Below are 19,969 nucleotides of genomic sequence, written 5' to 3' on the forward strand. Positions count from 1 at the left end.
TCTCTCTGGTGGTACCTCACACCCGCTAAAATAGCTAAGTTTGGGAAGGACATTCCTGACTCCTGCTGGAGATGCACTAAACCCAAAAGGTGATATCCTCCTCATTTTCTGGACTTGTCCGTCTATCGGGACATACTGGACCAACATCTTTCGCATCCTGTCAGACATTACAGGGACCACCTTAACACCCTCGCCAGCAATGGCGTTGCTCAATATGCATGTAGACAGGTTCCCCAATGACTTGAGACTGGTAGTCACCAACATTTTACTTGCAGCTCGGCTGAGCGTAACTAGACTCTGGAAAACTACTCAACCCCCGACCATTGAAAGTACAATTGACTTGGTTAATCTACACTACAACTATAAGGTTGACGATGGCCTCCAGCTCTGGAAAATACGCCTAGATTCACACCAGATGGCTCCCATGGTCATGTTGGGCCGGAGCAACAGCAGCTGAACCCATCATCTATTCAGGCTGGGCCTACCTTTCTGGTTGTACTGTCTTCTGTAGTCTTTTGTAATCTTTGGTGCTAGTTTGCTTTCTTTTCGGTCACTCGCAGCGAGACCGATCTACCGCTCTTTGATGTGTACGTATAATGCATTGAACAATTGCAACGGATTATAACCTGTTACTTGTCTTAACCACTACATTCTTACTCTTGACGGAAAACTGGATTGTATTTAGAATGTTATGATACTGTATATGTGAAAACGCAATAAAATTATTATTAAAAAAAGACTGGAACTGCAGGGTCAACTACCAAAACAGTCCAGAGTTTTTAAATTCCCTTCATATTGGATACAGCTCAGCAATGATTCTCGTAGGGTGAAAACCATCTCAGGGAAAACGAATCCATTTGTTAATGAATGGAGAATGTCTTTGTAGACTCTGCAGGTCTCTTGGTATCTCGAGGGGCAGAGTGAGACAAAGGAGAATCGAATGCGACTATACTGAGGAGTTTGTGCACAGAAGAAATTAGTATATCTACATTAGAAAGCATAGTTCATGAATCCATAGCATCGGGTGTCCAGGAGTCTGGGGGTGAGAAAACTTGTGGCCTCCTCTAAAATCGCATTCCAGTCTTCTTCAAAGTTTTCCCATGTCCATCTCTTCTAAAGGAGGAAGGTACACTTTCAACTATGACAGAAAAGGTGGATGTGGAAAAGGAGTCTTGATCGACTTTATGAATGAGAAATTTTGCCATAGTTGCACAGAAATTTGCTTTGGTCAGACAGTCCCCTGGTTACACAGCTGAGCTAGAAATCAGATCCAGATACCAGTGTTAAAATAATAGGATTTTTGTACTCACCGTAAAATCCATTTCTCCGAGTTCATGGACAGACACAGCAGCAATTGACCTTAGGGTATTATCCTCCCTTTTAGGAGATTGACTAGGCAGAAAAACAGCATGTTAAGTGTTAAACACTCCACACAGCACAGTACCTCCCAGGGGGTGGTTCCCCCGGGTATATCCCCTATTCTCTGTTCTTCAGCCTCAGTTTGTAAACAAGCAGTACAAACAAAGGAGGGGTGAGTGCTGTGTCCGTCCATTAACTCAGAGAAAAGGATTTTACGGTGAGTACAAAAATCCTATTTTCTCTTCCGTTCATGGACGGACACAGCAGCAATTGACCTTAGGGACGTCCCCAAGCAGTGTGAAAAATCGAGGGGTGGGAAAACACAGTAAACCAACTTCACCCCAAACAAACCAGAGCTCCTCAACGGAGGAACTTCAAGATGCACTCACATCCACCTTGTAAAACTTTGAGAAGGTGTGGACTGACGACCAGGTCGCTGCCTTACACACATGTAAAACAGACGCTTGATGGTGGAAAGCCCAAGAAGCACCAATCGCCTGGTCGAATGGAGAGCAAGGGAAGCGTATCCAGGGCCGACTCAGACAAATTTTAGGCCCTGCACCAACTGGTCGGCCAGCGCCACACAGTCCGCGCGGCAGCCTGGTCACGTGTACTCCCTACGTCACATCCAGAAATCTGGCTTGAGACTGGTGGAAAGCACGCCGTCGAGGAAGTGGAGGAACCACAAGTGCTTTTCCTTACGAGTCTGCAGCCCCAGTGTCGGGTTGGGCACCTTTTAATGTAAGTGGCCATTTGGCCTTTTTTGTTCTGTCATTTTATTATTTTATTAAATGGTTTGCACTATGGAAGTTTTGGCTTTTTTATTCCATGTTCCATCTCTGCAATGGAGGTCTTGAGCCAATACCCACATCTCCCGTTTATGGCCAAGTGTGCAGGCACGCTCCTGCTAAGCGCATGAGATATTTTTCTAATCAAAAAGATCCATTGCGTCTGTCTGGTAAGCACATTCCCCTTCTGTACACTTTGGGTGTCTTATCCTTGCGTATGGTTAAGGAACATGTTTGCACGGTCTGAACAATCCTTTTACAGCAAGATTTTGTTTTTTGTTGGTGGATGGATTTTGGAAATTAATCACATTATTTGGGTTTTTTCAATTGGGACAATTTATCTTTTTTGCTTTGTATACTTTTCCTTAGAGTTAAACACTTTCTTTATGGACTTATATTATGTGAGCAATACTTTTTGGTGATATATTTTAAAGATTTATTATCACTAATGGTATATCACTGGTTTATCCACCTGGGAGAATTTTTATGATTTGTATTTTTCTCACTTTAGTATATTTAATAGTTATGAGTGTTTTTTAATCACTTTCTAGTGCCCTCCTTTTTCACTTCGTAGTAAGAATTCTATTTTTTTACTATTAGAGGAGCAGCTTAAAATTTTTATTGAATTAATCACTTTTAGATAATTGGCACGGATTTATTCTTTTTAAAACAAGTTGTGGATTGTCCACTTGCCACATCACCTGGCCATGTTACTTGCCATGTCACCTGCCACAAGTTGTGGATTGCCCACTTGCCACGTCACCTGGCCACATCACCTGCCACAAGTGACTTGTTCATTGAGGGGGTAAATCCTTCCGGGGCTGAAGTGGTTAATGGCATCCCAGTTTTCGTCCATAGCGTTCAATATTGAGTTGGCCCACCTTTTGCAGCTATAACAGCTTCAACGCTTCTGGGAAGGCTGTCCACAGGGTTTAGGAGTGTGTCTATGGGAATGTTTGACCATTCTTCTAGACGTTCCTTTTTTTGGGTCAGGCACTGATGTGGATGAGAAGGCCTGGCTCGCAGTCTCCACTCCAATTTATTCCAAAAGGTGTTCTATATTGGGTTGAGGTCACGACTCAGGCCAGTCAAATGTCTACACCCCAAACTCGCTCATCCATATTTTTATGGACCTTGCTTTGTGCAGTAATGTAGGAACAGGAAGGGGCCATCCCAAAACTGTTCCCACAAAGTTGGGAACAAGAAATTGTCCAAAATGTCTTGGTAGGCTGATGCCTCAAGAGTTCCCTTCACTGGGACTAAAGGGCCAAGCCCAACCCCTGACAAAACATCCCCACACCATAATCCCCCCTCCACCAAATGATTTGAACAAGTGCACAAAGCAAAGTCCATAAAGACATGGATGAGCATGTTTGGGGTGGAGAAACTTGACTGGCCTGCACAGAGTCCTGACCTCAGCCCGATAGAACACCTTTGGGATAATATAGAGTGGAGACTGCGAGCCAGGCCTTCTCATCCACATCGGTGCCTGACCTCACAAATGTGCTTCTGGAATTATGGTCAAACCTTATGGACAGCCTTCCCAGACGAGTTATAGCTGCAAACAGTGGGCCAACTCAATATCAAACCCTACGGACTAAGCCTGGGATGCGATTAAAGTTCATATGCGTGTAAAGGTAGGTGTCCCAATACTTATGGTAATATAGTGTATTCCTTCATACTTCTTATGCTGGCCTTTAAATTATCTTTGTGTCAGTGATTACTAGGGTTGTCCCGATACCGATACTAGTATCGGTACCAATACCGAGCAGTTGCCCGAGTACTTGTATTCGGGCAAATGCGCCGATGCTTCACCCGATACTTGGACAGTCAGGGTGATCAGTGCTGTGGGGGAGTTACAAGCACTGATCACCGCTGACTCTCCTCCACCAGCCCCCCGTCGTGTCCCTCCATGCTGCCGTCTTTTTCCTTGCTGCCGCCGTGTCCCCCCCCTCCTTGCTGCTGCCGTGTCCCCCCCTCCTTGCTGCCGCCGTGTCCCCCCCCTCCTTGCTGCCGCCGCTTGTCCCCCCTCCATGCTGCCGCCGTGTGTCCCCCCCCTCCATGCTGCCGCCGTGTGTCCCCCCCTCCATGCTGCCGCCGTGTGTCCCCCTCCATCAGTCAGGATGGAGAGCGGCGGTAGGAGCCGGTAAATCCGGCTCCTACCTTTTCCGAATGTACAGAGTTCGTGAGGACTTTGTACATTCACATAACTGAAACATCGTAAACTGTGTTTACGATGTTTCAGTTTATGAATGAAAAGAAGCCACTGTCTTCTCTCCATTCATTTTCAGTACAGCTGAGGCTGCTGAGAAAGGGACTGGGGAATATGTGTCCCTAGTCCCTTACTCAGAGGTCTGTTAAGACTCCTGATATCTCACCAAAGCCCCCCAACAGGGCTGATAAAAAAAAAAGAAAAAAAGAAAGGAATTGCAATAAATAGGAAAATTAATAAAAAAAACAAAAAAAACACACACACACACACACACACACACAATTCCTCCCCACCCCCTTAAAAAAAAAAGTGGTATCGGGACAATCCTAGTGATTACTAACACACTTCAGGGCCCCAACATGATATCTGCACCATATTTCATTTGATCAAACTGTTTCCCAAAACAGTCACATTCAAAGCATGCCTCAAATAACCATCACAGTTGCTTGTGTTCTCAACTAAGCTGTCAAGTCATCATATAGCTGGTGTCATAACTGGATTACATGTGCAGCACCATGGCAATTGCAGATTAAACAGAGGCTAGGATGGCTGCTTGCTTGCCTATAAAAAGCACAAGAGGGTTTAGTTCTGCTTTAGCTAGTAGTAAATATGCAAAACCCTTGTGCTTTTTTTTTTTCCTTCCATGTTAAAGCTGGACCCCAGGCAGATCACTAAACATGCAACGGACATATAAAAATAAAATGGAGTGTTTTTGGGAGTTTAAGAACCACTGATGCTTCTGCATTAGCCAAATCATTCACTTACAGATTCGTCTGTCAACACTGCAATTCAAGTTAAACTTGGCTTAAAGTAGAACTTCAGTCTCAATCAATATTGACAATCTTTATGCTGTAGCATTATTAAATTGATAGTAAAGTAAATCATATTTATTTGTTTTAATAGTTTTGAATTACTTCCTGGTTTCCATGCCTAGGCAAATTATGTCATATATCCCAAGAGTCTTCAGGAGAGAAGGTGGGGTTTGATGAGCTTGGCACACCCTGCTGTCTGTATGCTTGAGCTAAGGGCAAATGGAACCCAGGAAGTAAATACTACATGAATCATCTGCCCTTACTCAAGATAGCCACAACCAAGTGATTTATCAGCATGGAGACATGGATGGATGGGTGAGTTTGCTTTGAATACCAAAAACGAACTAAATGGCATTTTTTGTTTGTGGTGCTCAGATGCAGTGTAGTTCCACTTTAAGGTTGGTTGAATCTTGCCTTGGTTTCCAATATCTCCTTTAGTAATTACATTTTCTTGCTGGTTTATCTGGCTCTCACCTAAGCTTGGACTGAAGCTGCTCGAAAGTCTGATTATCAAGGTACCGTGAGAAGTGAAGCAGAGCAGTTACTGGAGAGCAGAGAGGCTGTGCCAGAGAGGTGTCTTGGATCTGCAGCAGGAAGTGAGCGACTTGTGCAATCAAAGGCGTCCTGAAAGACATGGAACAGCAGGTATAAAAACCGTGCCAACATTGCATAGGCTAGAAATCTATTAACAGGTTTAGAGAATGCAAAAGCCTAAAATCAACTATACAGTAACTAATTAAAAGCATGTACGGCCATTGAGAAACTGCTGTAACTATAAAAAAAAAAAAAAAAGACAAACACTAAGGCTCCGTTCACATATTTGCGAATAAGATGCATTTTGAGAAAATGTATACCAAAAAAAAAAATAAGAACATATAAACCAACAGCTGCCCCCTTTAATGTGAACAAATCACTAAACTGTGTAGAATTATAAAAGTAAAGAATAAGGCGCTATACATGTTTTTGTTAAAAACTGGCACAAGGAAAACACTGCATCAAACTTAAATGTGCACATTAATGAAAAAATAAGCAAGCATAAAGTCCATAAGGCTGGATTCACACCTATGCAGTTTTAGTGCTTTTTGCATATTTTCACTACAGTCCATTTAACATGGTTTCCTATGGAACATGTTCTGTAGTGCAAATCTGCAAAAAGAACTAAAAATGCATAGGTGTGAATCCAGCCTTAGTGAATAATTAAATAAGTCTTCAGGCAGTGATCTAATCAGAATCTGGAAGCCCCGTTTACACCCCAAGTGACTAAACATGCACTGGTCGGTGACGTCACAGGTGCCACAAGGTGACGTCGTCAGGTGGCCCCACCCCTTACTCATTTATGAACGGTCATGTTCGTCGCGAGCTGGGCCTTTTTTCTCCCCTTTCTTTTTCAAGGCCGGTGGTAGCCAAATTGATGCTGGATCTACACCGAGGGGAAATTGTATTTTTATTTTTAATAAAGGCACTGTCAAAAACGGTGTGTGTGGTTTCTTTTCTTTATTGGTAAATGAGTAGGGGGTCCTATGTACGCCCCTTCTCATTTACATTGGGGTGGGGGATTCTTGCACCCACAGTTGGGCTTTAGACCCGGTTCACCATATATGCAATCTGGATGCGTATTGACCCGCATCATATATGACATGAACCTGCAGCCTTTTCAATGGAGTCCAGTACGATTTTTAGCACGGTTCAGGTGGGATTTCCATTGTCATACACTGACAATTTGCACCTGAACCGCTGCACAAAGTTGCCAAAAATCCTGCTGTCAAAACAGGACTGCACATATTTGAACCCGGTCCTAAAAATTGCAGTGACATCTATGGGCACTATGATAAAATGTAATGTGCTGCCAAGCATTTTAGCAGTAGAATGGGGATCCCATCTTTTTTACCTAGAGGTTATGGAAGGTGGGGAAACCCCTGTTTTACTCAAATAAAAACCCTTAAATGTAGGTTTTTCTGTTTTGAAATTCCAGATAGTCCCATCCCAAATCCAGTGCTCACACTACTGCTTCATAACATACCAGAGTGACTGACTCAGTGTCGTGGAATTTTCAGAACTCATCAGCTCTTCAGCTCTTCCCAGAATCTGGCACACTAACGTCAGTCCAAACTACAGCATGAATAAGGGAAGTAATCAGTTATATGTAAAAGATGATCAATTTTCACTTGGATATTAAAATAAGCTTCACACTCAAAAGGTCATTAGAACAAATTACATTTAACCACTTAAAGACCAAGCCTTTTCTGGCACTCGGTTTACATGTTACAATAAGTAATTTTTGCTAGAAAATATATCGGACCCCCCCACCCCCCCAAAACATTACATATTCTTTTAAAGCAAAGGCCCTAGAGCAGTGATGGCGAACCATGGCACCCAGAGGTTTTTTTTTTTAAACTACATTTTCTATGATGCTCAACTACACTGCAGAGTACATGAGCATCATGGGAAATGTAGTTCCAAAACAGCTGGGGTGCCAAGGTTCACCATCACTGCACTAGAGAATAGATTGGTGGGTTTTGCAATTTTTTTATGTCACACGGTATTTGCACAGCAGTTTTTCAAAACGCGATTTTTTGGAGGAAAATACATGACCCAATTTTGGATAAAATATAAAAGATGTTATGCAGAGTAAACAGATATCAAACATGTTGTGCATTAAAATTGTGCACGCTCATGCAACCACCAAAAAATTATATAAAAATTTTACTATCCATAGGCGACGTTTTTAAAGCCTTTACAGGTTACCCCTTTAGATTTACACAGGAGGTCTGGTCCTGGAATTACTGCCTATGATTTAACACTTGCAGTAATACCTCACATAAGTGGGACGGTCACGGTTTGCGTTTGGGACCAAACGTGTGTGTGTGTGTGTGTGTGTGTGTGTACCTTTGAGCGTAAGCACAGGGAGAACTGGACACTTACATTTTATTTACCATTTTTTTTAGGGTTGTCCCGATACCACTTTTTTAGGACCGAGTACAAGTACCGATACTTTTTTTCAAGTAGTCGCCGATACCGAATACCGATACTTTTTTTAAATGTGTCCCCAAATGCAGCCATGTCCCCCACATATGCAGCCATGTCCCCCACATATGCAGCCATGTCCCTCTAGCCATGTCCCTCACATATGCAGCCATGTCCCTCTAGCCATGTCTCTCACATATGCAGCCATGTCCCTCTAGCCATGTCCCTCACATATGCAGCAATGTCCCTCTAGCCATGTCCCTCACATATGCAGCAATGTCCCTCTAGCCATGTCCCTCGATGCGGCGGCGCGATGCGGCGGCAGCGGCGGGGGGGGGGGGGGGGGGAAGGGGGGGAAAGTATTCTATTTAGGTATCGGGGGTATTTGCGCGAGTACGAGTACTCCTGCAAATACTCGGTATCGGTCCCGATACCGATACTGGTATCGGTATCTGGACAACCCTAATTTTTTTATTTTTACACTGACGTTCTAAACTTTATTTTTTTTCACTTTTATTGCTGTCACAAGGAATGTAAACATGATTATGACAATAGGCATACTCTTTATGGAGAGATCTGGGGTAGGCAAGTAGTTAAACATAAGGCTGTACATGTTTAAAAAAGCAGACCTCAAAAAGCTAATATGTTGTATACCAACAAAGCACCTCCACAAAAGCCATTTTCTGTATTTATGTCCTTTTGTCACAAGTACACAGAGACCATCACCCTAATCTCTGTGCGATTAGTCTACAAATTGCCATCCATTCCACAATCAAAGTAATGCACAGGGTCAATTTACTTAGACAACTGGCAAGCAAAGCTTTGAGCACATGTTCTTTGGGCATTTCCCCTTTAACCCTACCCATGTCCTCAGTTTTGTAGCAAGCAATGCAGAACAGAGGGGAGGATGTCCTGTTCTGCAAGATATAACATTTACAGATAAGTCAAAATTACTTTTATCTTAATCGTACAGGACACAGCCTTGATATCCATAAACCCTTAACTGAATGTCTACCTGGTCGAACTTTAAAACGTATGAAGAGAAGATTGGGTGGCGACCTTACAAAACTGGGCAACAGAGGCTTGATGTTAAGAGTGCCCAGGAAGCTCCTACAATCTGCATATTCGTGCAGGTGGTGCTTTGTCTTTTAGGGTGTAAGCTTTTGAAAATTACTGTATTTATCAGCGTATAACACGCACTTTTTTCCCCTTAAAATCGGGGGGAAAATTACGTGTGCGCGTTATACGCCGATCCATGCTGTCTGAGTGAAGAGCAGCGAGCGCCGCCGAATTACATAGAGCCGTGATATCCTTACTGTGTATCCGTCACTCTGTCGCGCACAGCCATGCCTCCTGGCCCCCGCATTGGACCACTGTACTGTCTATCATATGAGCAGGGGCAGGAGGCGTGGCTGTGAGTGACGGAGCACCCTTGTACACAGGAAGGAGATCACGACTATGTAATTCAGTGGCGCTCGCTCCCCCTCTTTCCTCGGAGACAGCAGGGATGATCTGATGAAAGGTAAGACTGCAGATGGGCACTGAACAGACAGGGCATTTTGGTAAACGTATAGGCTGCAGATGGGCACTAATTAGGCTGCAGTGAGGAGCAATGTTGCAGGTGGGCACAGATCAGGCTGCACTGAAGCTGCAGATGGACACAGATGGGCACAGATCAGGCTGCATTGATGCTCAGATACCATCATTTTGCTTCAAAGTGGTTTATTAAAAAAAAAAAAAAAAAACACATTTTTTTCCTGAAACTTTCCTCTTAAATTGGGGTGCGTGTAATACGCCGGCGCGTGTAATACGCCAATAAATAAGGTAGTTGTTACACCCGCCTAGTGATGGTAGATTTTGGAGCAGGATGCCCCTTGTGAGGTCCTAAGGGTAGAACGAAAAGGGAGGTAGACTGCCTGATAGAAGCTGTAGATTTGAGGTAGATTCTGATGGCTGTGACTACAACAGTGAAGAGCAATATTCTTTGGGAAAACAAGGGCTCAAAGAGGGAAGAATTGTTTATATTGAGGTGCCTGTCTCAGTAAGAAAGGAGGGTCTTAGGCACAAGATGATTGGGGTGGGGTTAGGAAGAGTCTGGTGCTTTTAAGCGCTAGACAGTGATGACTGTATTAAGGATGTTGATTGTCAGAAATTGTAATATAGTTAGTTACAGAAAAGTTTGCCTGCTTAAGATAGAAACCAGTCAGTGGTCTGGTCTAGTAAAAATATAAAAAAAAAAAAAAACGGATCTAATGTGTTCGAATAGAGGTTTTTGAAGCACTGAGGACCAAATTCAGATCCCCAGAGTCAAATTAGTAAGAATAAGGGGAGCCACCCAGAAAAAATAAAAGTTGTAATCAAGGGATGGGAAGTCAATGGTCTCTAACTACTAGTACTAAAAGCCAAATGCTGTTCAAGACCAGCTGGAATAAAGAGAGGATTAGTACCATTAAGAATCGCCTAGAGAACGAAATAAATAAATAATATATATATATATATATATATATATATATATATATATATATAAAAAACACATACATACACACACCTCTTTTGTGGCCCCCTCAATGAATCCCAGAGCACCGCTCAGAACCAAGGACGAGCTTGGGCGTGTTCGCAAAGTCGATGTGCCCGAGCACGCTAGGAAGTTGACAGCGCGCATCAAAGGCACCGAGACATTTCCGGGTCCACAACTGCAGAAATTGGGAAATGTCCCGGTGACTTGCGAATACGCCCAAGCTCATGCTTCATCCTGAGCAGCAATTGGGGATTCGTTGGGGGCAACAAAAGAGATTATAGACTATATATATTCTCTTTCTCTGTAATAGATAGATCCATCTATGTCTCTACAAATAACACAGCACGGCCAAGCTCATCCTTAGTGGCGCTGGGGGCCACAAAATATATATCCAAGATATATATCCAAACATGCCCAAGCTCATCCTCTTCAGCCACAAAGGCAAGAGAATTCTGGGCAGTGTATTAGTGCTCGGATGAACACACTTCGACCAAAACCTCTGGCATTGCGCTCACATGATCCCTTCCCTTCTGGTCAATAACTAAAATGGAGACTGTAACTAAGAGAAGGAAAGTTGACAGTGAGGGACTCCACTTCCAGAATAGATGGAAAGTGGAATATTTCTTTACCGAGATATGGAATCACTGTGTTTGTCTGATATGCAAAGAGAGACTGTGGCCGTCTAAGGTCAAGAGACACTACCAGTCGAGACATAGCACATATGACAAGCTAACAGGGTGTGTCCGTAGAGAAAAGTTGAAGCAACTTGAAGTCGTTTTAAAGTCTCAACAGTGATTTTTCACAAGAGCCTGCGAGTCAAATGAAAATGCCACACGGGCGAGCTATGGAGGTAGCAAAGTTAATTGCTAAAAGAATTTTGCTGAGGGTGACTTTATCGAAAGAACGAGTTATGTAAATGGTTGAGAATATCTGTCCCAAGAAGAAGCAAGTTTGCCAGCATTTACCTGGCTTGTAACACTGTATCATGGAGAATTGAAGAGATTTCATCAGATATTAAGAGACAGTTGACATCCAAAGGAGTGGATTTTGACTTCTTTTCAGTAGTCTGAAGAAACCACAGATCCGACACAGCTCAGTTGCTGATTTTCATGAGGGGTGGACGACGAAATGAACGTGACTGAAGAGCTACTTGACCTCTAGAGCCTTACGGACCAAAACAAGGAGGAAAAGATTAGTTTGTTTCTGTTAGTTCCGCCATAGATGACATGAAACTGCCTTGGAACAAAGTTACTGGGGTGGGGCACCTGCCTTTGCCGGTAGACAAAGTGGATTATCAACCCTAATCTGTAACAAGATGATCGAATAAGGAGGCAAAAGCCATTAAACTCCATTGTATCATTCATCAACAAGTTCTCTGTGCTAAACATCTCAAATATGATCATGTTATGAAACCGGTAGTAAAATACTATTTTATTCACTCTAAAGCCCTGTGCTTTAGAGTTGAATACAAAGATGTTTTATATCACAAAAATGTAAGATTGCTCAGTCAGGGGGTCTGCACTGCAGCATTTCTACTCTTTCAAAGGAAATGTGAGAATTATTGGAAACAAAGGGAAAACTGAAGAACTATCTGATCCTATTTGGCTGGCTGATTTGAGGTTTCTAGTTGACATAAAGCATCTGAATGTACTGAACACGAGTCTTCAGGGGAAAGATGCAACGGTGAACCAGCTTTTTTCACACCTCAAAGCCTTTGGAATAAAGCTGCAACTTTTCATAAGGCAATTGTCACAAACAAAACCCAATGCCATACATTTTTCAGCGTTGCTGGAAAATGACAAGTTTTCCAGAAGAAAAATATCAGTGCAAAAACAGCGGGTATAAAGCAGACATCACATCTCTGGCTGGGGAGTTTAAACAGCGAAAAGGAGATCAGACTTTACTCCTCTCCATTTTCTGTTGACCCAGATGGTGCTCCAGATCAGCTGCAGCCAAACTCATTGAGCTGCATTGTGATAGCAAGTTACACTGTCGTCACCAACAAGCTCTCTTGTGGACTTTTACCGCCAACTAGATAAGAACCGGTTTCAAGAGATTCAAACATTGGCTAAGAAAATTCAGAGCTTGTTTGGCTCAACATATTTGTGAGAAGACATTCTCTCCTATAAACTTTAACGAGAACCACGTGAGGAGACTAAGTGACTCATCTGCGTGACATTTTGTGCATCAAAACCACCGCCTTTGAACCAGACCTAGCCTATGTGCTGCAGTCCAGATCTCAGTTTCACCCTTCACATTAGTGCAGACACTTTTTTTTAAGTTGTCGGGCAACCTTTATTACCAATAATATGTAATGTTCCCGACATATTACAGCTTCCTGGATATTAGTAGTGCAAGGACAGCCAAACCACTCTAAACTCCAGAGTGTTAAGGAAAGAAAGATTCCTCTGATGTCACCGACTTCTCATAAGCCTGATAGGCCAACATCTGTCGCAAGGCTCTTCCAAAAGATGGGAAAGAAGGACTTCCGACTCAAGAGCTGGACTCCTAAGTCAGGGGCAACCTGGTCCTCAGCACCAGACTAATCAACCTGTCCAGAGACCAGAATGACTTGTGCAACAAACACATAATGCTGTTCAATAAGGGTCTGGAGTGAATCTGAGCACATGGGACTGCCTCAAAGGAGCCTACCACCAGACCCAGGAAGACTCCTGGAATGAAGAGCAAAAGTCTGGTATAGGAGAGCATGAAGCTTTTATTGGTAAAGAACGCTGGCCCGAGTTGCGTCCAGGACTAGACCAAGAGACTCCAAGTGACAAGTCAGTTCCAACATGGATTTTATAGTCATCTACTATATGAATCCTTGAAATGTTTGGACAGTCAAGGCTGTGCTGCTCCCTCAACATTAGTTCATATAAAGTATACCAACAATGGGGATGCCTTCATAGCACAGCAGAGTTGAGAGCTGAAAGTAAAGGGGACCAACAGCAAAGTGCATGAAAACTCTGGAAATATGGAGACATGTATGCACAAGTCTTTTATGTCCACAGAGGCTAGGAAGACTCCCTGGTGAAGGGAGATGACAGATTTAGTAGATTGCATACAAAATGTTAGCGATTTAACAAAGACATTCAGTGTTTTAGAGATCCAAGATGAGGCGAATGCCCCCCCCCCCCCCTTTTGGGTCTGGAAACTGAACAGGTTGTAGAAAAACCCCTGTAACCGGTCACAGGAACCAATGACACCTTGAGCCAGAAGATCAGTTAGGGCTGGCTTGAGATCCTCTAATCTATGCTATGACATAGGAGGGTTGGACATTATGAAATGAGGGGGCTGGGAGCAAATATTTAGTGTGTAGCCCCTGGAAACCAACTGCTAGAACCCATGCATCTGGAATGAAAGCTGTTCAAGTGTCTGCACAGGCTTCCCCCCCCCCCCCCACTTTGGAAAGTAGGAGAACACCTTCTTGCTGTGGATGATCCAAGGCATTTGCAAACTTGGGAATTCCAGGCCTTGTGGGTGGGCTTGGAGCTAATCTTGGATTTGGCAAATGCAAGAAGGGAGTAAGTGAATGGACTCTCCACTTCCATTGAAGGATGAGCTTTTCCAGTGCCAGATCCTGCGATTATCCTTATGGAAGACCTTTTATCCTGTGACCTGAAGTAAAGGCATTTTCTGAACAAGGGGAGAAGAAAGGGTGGGTAAACATCAGCATTGCTTCACTGTCGCAGCTGGAAGTTTGGCACTGATAGAAGTTTCTGGAAAACTAAGGAATGGATTAGTAGCGCTGCATGATTAAATGACTTTGGCTTCAACTCGCCCTCACAATATTAATACAGCATTTCCTCAATTTAGTGCAGAGCAGTTCTCTGCTGACAGGTGACAACTGTCAGAGGAAAAAAAAACTCACAGGCAGCCTGCCAAGTTTATCACAACATTGTCAGAGCTGGGAGATAACCTTAACAAAGTATCATTTAGTTATTTTAGATCAAAGGAATGACTGTGGTGGTCTGTAAAAGAGATCAGTTTAACCATTTAAAGACCAAACCTTTTTCTGGCACCTGTGGCTTAAGTTGAAATTGGTATTTTTTTGCTATAAAAATTACAAAGAACCTCCAAGAAACCACACACACACACACACACATTATATATACACATACACAGCAGAGTCCCTAGAGAATAAAAATGACCTTGCAACATATTTTATGTCACAATATTTACGCAGCAGTTTTTCAAACGCAATTTGGAAAAAATACAATCTTAATTCTAAGCAAAAAAATTATGTTTCTCATTTTAGCCAGAATCGGGCAGCTCTAGATTATAAAGTAGAGTAAACAGAGACCCTGTAAACTTTAATCCCATTACAAGAGGTAACTTTTTTGTCCTTAACCACTTCTGGACCGCCCATCATATGTGATCTGTTTGAAGAGAAAAACCCTTGTTATGGTAGCAGCTATCTCTACAAGATAAAAGGTGGTCTCTGCGGTGGATACGCCGCAAGATCACTTTTAAAAACGGCGGCAGGAGAGGGGTCCCACTCCCTCCCGCCGCTTATCCGGAGCCGCCGGCAGCAGCGGAGGAGATCCGTCCTGTCCCTGCCTGTGTATGGAGACGAGTGAGGGGAAGATGGCCCCCACAAGTCTCCATATCACTGCAGGGCGGAAGCAACGTCAAATCGTCACTTCCGCCCATCTGTCTTAAAAGGAACTTTGTAATTTTTTTCAACTTTTTTGTTATTGCATTTAAGTCCAAATATGAGAGCTGCTGTCTTTTTGACCCTAGATCTCATTTAGGAGGACCTGTCATGCTTTTTTTCTATTACAAGGGATGTTTACATTCCTTGTAATAGGAATAAAAAAGTGACCCAATTTTTTTTTTTTTTTAAAACAGTGTTCACAGAAGCGAACGCATACGTGAGCAGCACCCACATATGAAAATGGTGTTCAAACCACACGTGAGGTATGGCCGCAATCGTCAGAGCAAGAGCAATAATTCTATCCATAGACCTCCAACTCAAAACACGCAACCTGTAGAATTTTTTAAACGTTGCCGATGGGAGATTTTAAGGGTAAAAGTTTGACGCCATTCCATGAGCGGACGCAATTTTGAAGCGTGACATGTTGGGTATCAATTTACTCGGCGTAACATTATCTTTCACAATATAAAAAAAATTGGGCTAACTTTACTGTTGTCTTGATTTTTAATAAAAAATAATCCCCAAAAAAGTGCGCTTGTAAGACCGCTGCACAAATACGGTGTGACAAAAAAGTATTGCAATAACCGCCATTTTATTCTCTTGGGTGTTAGAAAAAAAATGTTTTACTTGTAAACACAGAGTCTGAAAAACAGGCTCAGTCCTTAAAGTGGATGTGAACACAATTTTTTTTATTTTGCTGGCACAATATAGTATATAAGATTTCCTATCATCTGTGCCCAGTCTTGCCACACAGAGTTAATCAAGCGCTGAGCAATCCTCTTTTTACAGTGAGATAAATCCGACAAACTGAGAAAACTTTGTCGGAACCTCCCCCTTTGCTGTGACAGGCGATTTACATATCTCATGCACTAGCCTGTGACAGGCACATCCTGTGTACAAAGGTCACAATTCACACCCCCCTCCTCCTCCTCTCCCACTCTTCCAGGATTGGCTGCCTTTCCTGTGTTTTTACTGGATGTTTCTCATCATGGGTGTGATAAGGAAATGTATGGTGCAGTGAACACACACACACCAGCCAGCAGAATATACACAGACAAGTGATTTAGGGGACATGTATCTAATGAGCTGGGCAGAGAAGAATCTCCAGTGATCCAATTATTGTTATAGTGCAGTGTGTGTGAGGTCACCTAAACACAGTTGCAACATTCCTTGCCATCACCGGGATGTGTTATGTGGGGGAGGGGTGGATCTCACTTTTTATAATTACACCCAGTAAGGCTGAATGAGCTTAGGGCCGGTTCACACTGATGCGCTGTGCGAGATCGTATGTGATTCGCACAGCACTGCAAATCACATGCAATGTCTGCGATGCGATTTCAGCCATACAAACTGTATGAATGAAATCGCACTGCATTCTGACCAAACACGCATAGGACCCTTTTTTTGGTCCGCACCAGAATCGGATCACATGGGTGTTCACACCTATGCGATCCGATTCATGTCCGAACTGTCAGTTCGCAGTGCGATATGCAAGCTGAAATAGGGGTGCCGTTAACATTGTATGACACTCCCCAGCAGTTCGCATATGGCAGTGTGAACTGCCGTGCGAGTCGAGGTACAGTTTGTATGGCTGAAATCGCATTGCACAGACATCGCATGTGATCTGCACAGCAATACGGTGCGAATCACATGCAATGTCTGGCAACGCACCGGTGTGAACCAGGCCCAAGTCCCTACAAATGTCACCTGACATTTTGTAATTTTTTTTTTCACAATGATGGGGGGTGGGGTTTTATTTTTTAAATATATTTTTCACAGTGCTTTTGGGAAAGTGGGTGGAGGGATGGTGCAGTGGTCCATGTCAGTAGGGCAGCGGGGGACCTGGGGGAAGACACAGCGGGATGTGGACACACAAAGGGGGCCCGAGAAGAAGGGAGGAGGGAGACAGACAGTCGGGAATGATTGGTGCAGCAGGGACAGCTGTAAACACCATCCCCCATGCATGGCTTTTCAGGTGAAAGCCGCAGGAGGGAGAGAAGGAGAAGCGGCTGATGAAAAGCCATGCATGGGGGATGGTGTTCACAGCTGTCCCTGCTGCACCGATCATCCCCGACTGTCATTGGACATCCACATGTGTGCAGAAGTAACAGGGGCTGTGAGCACGCTCTGCTTTTACCCAGAACGTGCTCTGCCTCTCCTGCACGCTCTGGCCAAGGGGAGTGTAGAGGTGGGCGGGGAGTCTGCTGGCTTCACAACTCCACCCACCAAATGCCGAAAAACAGACCCGCCCACTGAATCTGCATTTTTGGGGGTCTTCAAACAGCTAAACTGGAGACATTTGACAGGCAAGGATACCCACAGGAGGCATGTATATCCTTATAGATCAGCACTATGTCAGTAGTAGAATTGATGAGAGTGGGTTTACATCCACTTTAAGTGGTTAAAGAATTGGGGAATCTCTGTGGTTAAAGTTCTGGCTTTAAGACTTTGAGAAAACAAAGTTAGTAAACAGTAGGGAGGGGGGGGGGGTGTTAGGAAATTTTTTTTTTGTCCCGAGATGGACTTTAAATGGCCTACCCTGTACCTACAAACTCAGGCACTCACCTTGTTCTGTAAGACAGATGACAACTGTTGCTGGGGAGCAGAGATTCCAGAACCACAGACACTCTGTAACAGGGAGGTGAGAGCAGCAGCAGACAATTGGCTAATCACATGGGCACACGGGTTGACCAGGTAGGGAAGAATCTGCAGGGACGAAACAAAGTTTAGTGAGTATACCGTGCAGGGAGAGAAAATAAGCAGATAAAAGATATTTCCTAAGTGTAGTGCATTTATTACCTGGTCTTGATAATCCTTCTTGATAAGGAAAGGCAAACTCTGCACAGTGGTGGACATTAAAGCTTCACTTAGCTGAAGTGGCAAAAAGCGGATAATCCGAGCCACCAGGCGCTTCCCCTTCCTAATGCACATGATCTGGACAAACTGCTCCTCGGCTGCTCTGTGGGCAAAAGGAAACCAGAAGTTAAAATCTTTTTTTTTTGCTAGACAATTACTAGCCCAAAACATTTTTTTCTAACACCCTAGAGAATAAAATGGCAGTCGTTGCAATACTTTGTCACACCGTATTTGTGCAGCAGTCTTATAAGCGCACTTTTTTTTGAGTTAGAAAAAATAAAACAGTAAAGTTAGCCCAATTTGTTTTTATATTGTGAATGATGTTATGCTGTGTAAATTGATACCCAACATTTCACGCTTCAAAATTGCGCCTGCTCGTTGAATAGCGAGAAATGTTTACCCCTAAAAATCTCCATAGTCGATGTTTAAAAGATTCTTCAGGTTCCATGTTTTGCATTACAGAGGAGGTCTAGGGCTAGATTATTGCTCTCGCTCCAACGATCGCAGTGATACCGCACATTTGTGGTTTGAACACTGTTTTTATATGCAGGCGCTACTCATGTATGCGTTCGCTTCTGCACGTGAGTTCGGCGGGGACAGGGCGTGTTAATTTATTTTTATTTTGCACTGTTCTTTTAAAAAAAAAATATATATATTTCCCCTAGCTTAGCTCCATACCACACATGGAAAAGGACACGATCCCCTCTCCCGCCCCACCAATAAAAAAAGTCATCTGGTGGCAAATCTGCCAAAGAGACGACTTATCTGAAACTGGACCGCTCATTGAAGAAGAGGATACCAGGGTTATGGTAGCTAGCTGCTGCCATAACAACGATATCCCTCTTCAAAGTGCCAACGCATATCGGTGTGAGCAAAGTGCCAACCATATACATCTTATAAAATTAGAATAGCAAAAAATATATTTCAGTAGTTTAACCACTTGCCGCCCGCCAATGACATATTGACGTCGGCAAAGTGGTTGTAGAATCCTGACTGGACGTCATATGACGGGTTAGGGTTTCCCATTGAAGAATATGGCTAGGATTCAGGAATAGGAACATGGACCTCCCCCAAAGGTCAGAAGGCGGGTTCCCAGAGGTCAAAGGTCACAGGGCATGGCTGACCCACCCCCACCAAAGTGTACCGCCTACCCCAACTAAGTCGGGGAATGAACAAGTCGGGGAATGAACAAGTCGGGGAATGAACAAGTCGGGGAATGAACAAGTCGGGGAATGAACAAGTCGGGGAATGAACAAGTCGGGGAATGAACAAGTCGGGGAATGAACAAGTCGGGGAATGAACAAGTCGGGGAATGAACAAGTCGGGGAATGAACAAGTCGGGGAATGAACAAGTCGGGGAATGAACAAGTCGGGGAATGAACAAGTCGGGGAATGAACAAGTCGGGGAATGAACAAGTCGGGGAATGAACAAGTCGGGGAATGAACAAGTCGGGGAATGAACAAGTCGGGGAATGAACAAGTCGGGGAATGAACAAGTCGGGGAATGAACAAGTCGGGGAATGAACAAGTCGGGGAATGAACAAGTCGGGGAATGAACAAGTCGGGGAATGAACAAGTCGGGGAATGAACAAGTCGGGGAATGAACAAGTCGGGGAATGAACAAGTCGGGGAAATCGCCTAAAAACCTCCAAAAAATTTGGAGGGGTGAAAAAAAAAAAAAAAAAAAAAAAAAAAAAAAAAAAAAAACCACAGCAAACCAAGCTTCACCCCAAACAAACCAGAGATCCTCAACAGAGGAACTTCAACCTTAAACTGCCGCCTGTAAAACCTTGCGGCCAAAGG

At 43.6% G+C, this 19,969-nt stretch overlaps 1 protein-coding gene across 1 annotated transcript in view; it reads right to left on the reverse strand.

Moving 5' to 3' along the window:
- Positions 1-19,969, reverse strand: part of PATL1 (PAT1 homolog 1, processing body mRNA decay factor) — a 132,839-nt gene that overhangs the window by 9,336 nt on the left and 103,534 nt on the right. Inside the window, exons 15-18 of the mRNA XM_040321000.1 lie at positions 18,110-18,269; positions 17,876-18,016; positions 7,192-7,280; positions 5,646-5,795 (exon numbers count right to left, since the gene is read on the reverse strand). Of these exons, the coding sequence (XP_040176934.1) occupies positions 5,646-5,795; positions 7,192-7,280; positions 17,876-18,016; positions 18,110-18,269 (540 nt within the window). The remainder of the gene's footprint in view (positions 1-5,645; positions 5,796-7,191; positions 7,281-17,875; positions 18,017-18,109; positions 18,270-19,969) is intronic.

The sequence above is a fragment of the Rana temporaria genome, chromosome 8 (genome assembly GCF_905171775.1).
Source record: "Rana temporaria chromosome 8, aRanTem1.1, whole genome shotgun sequence".
Lineage (NCBI taxonomy): Eukaryota > Metazoa > Chordata > Amphibia > Anura > Ranidae > Rana > Rana temporaria.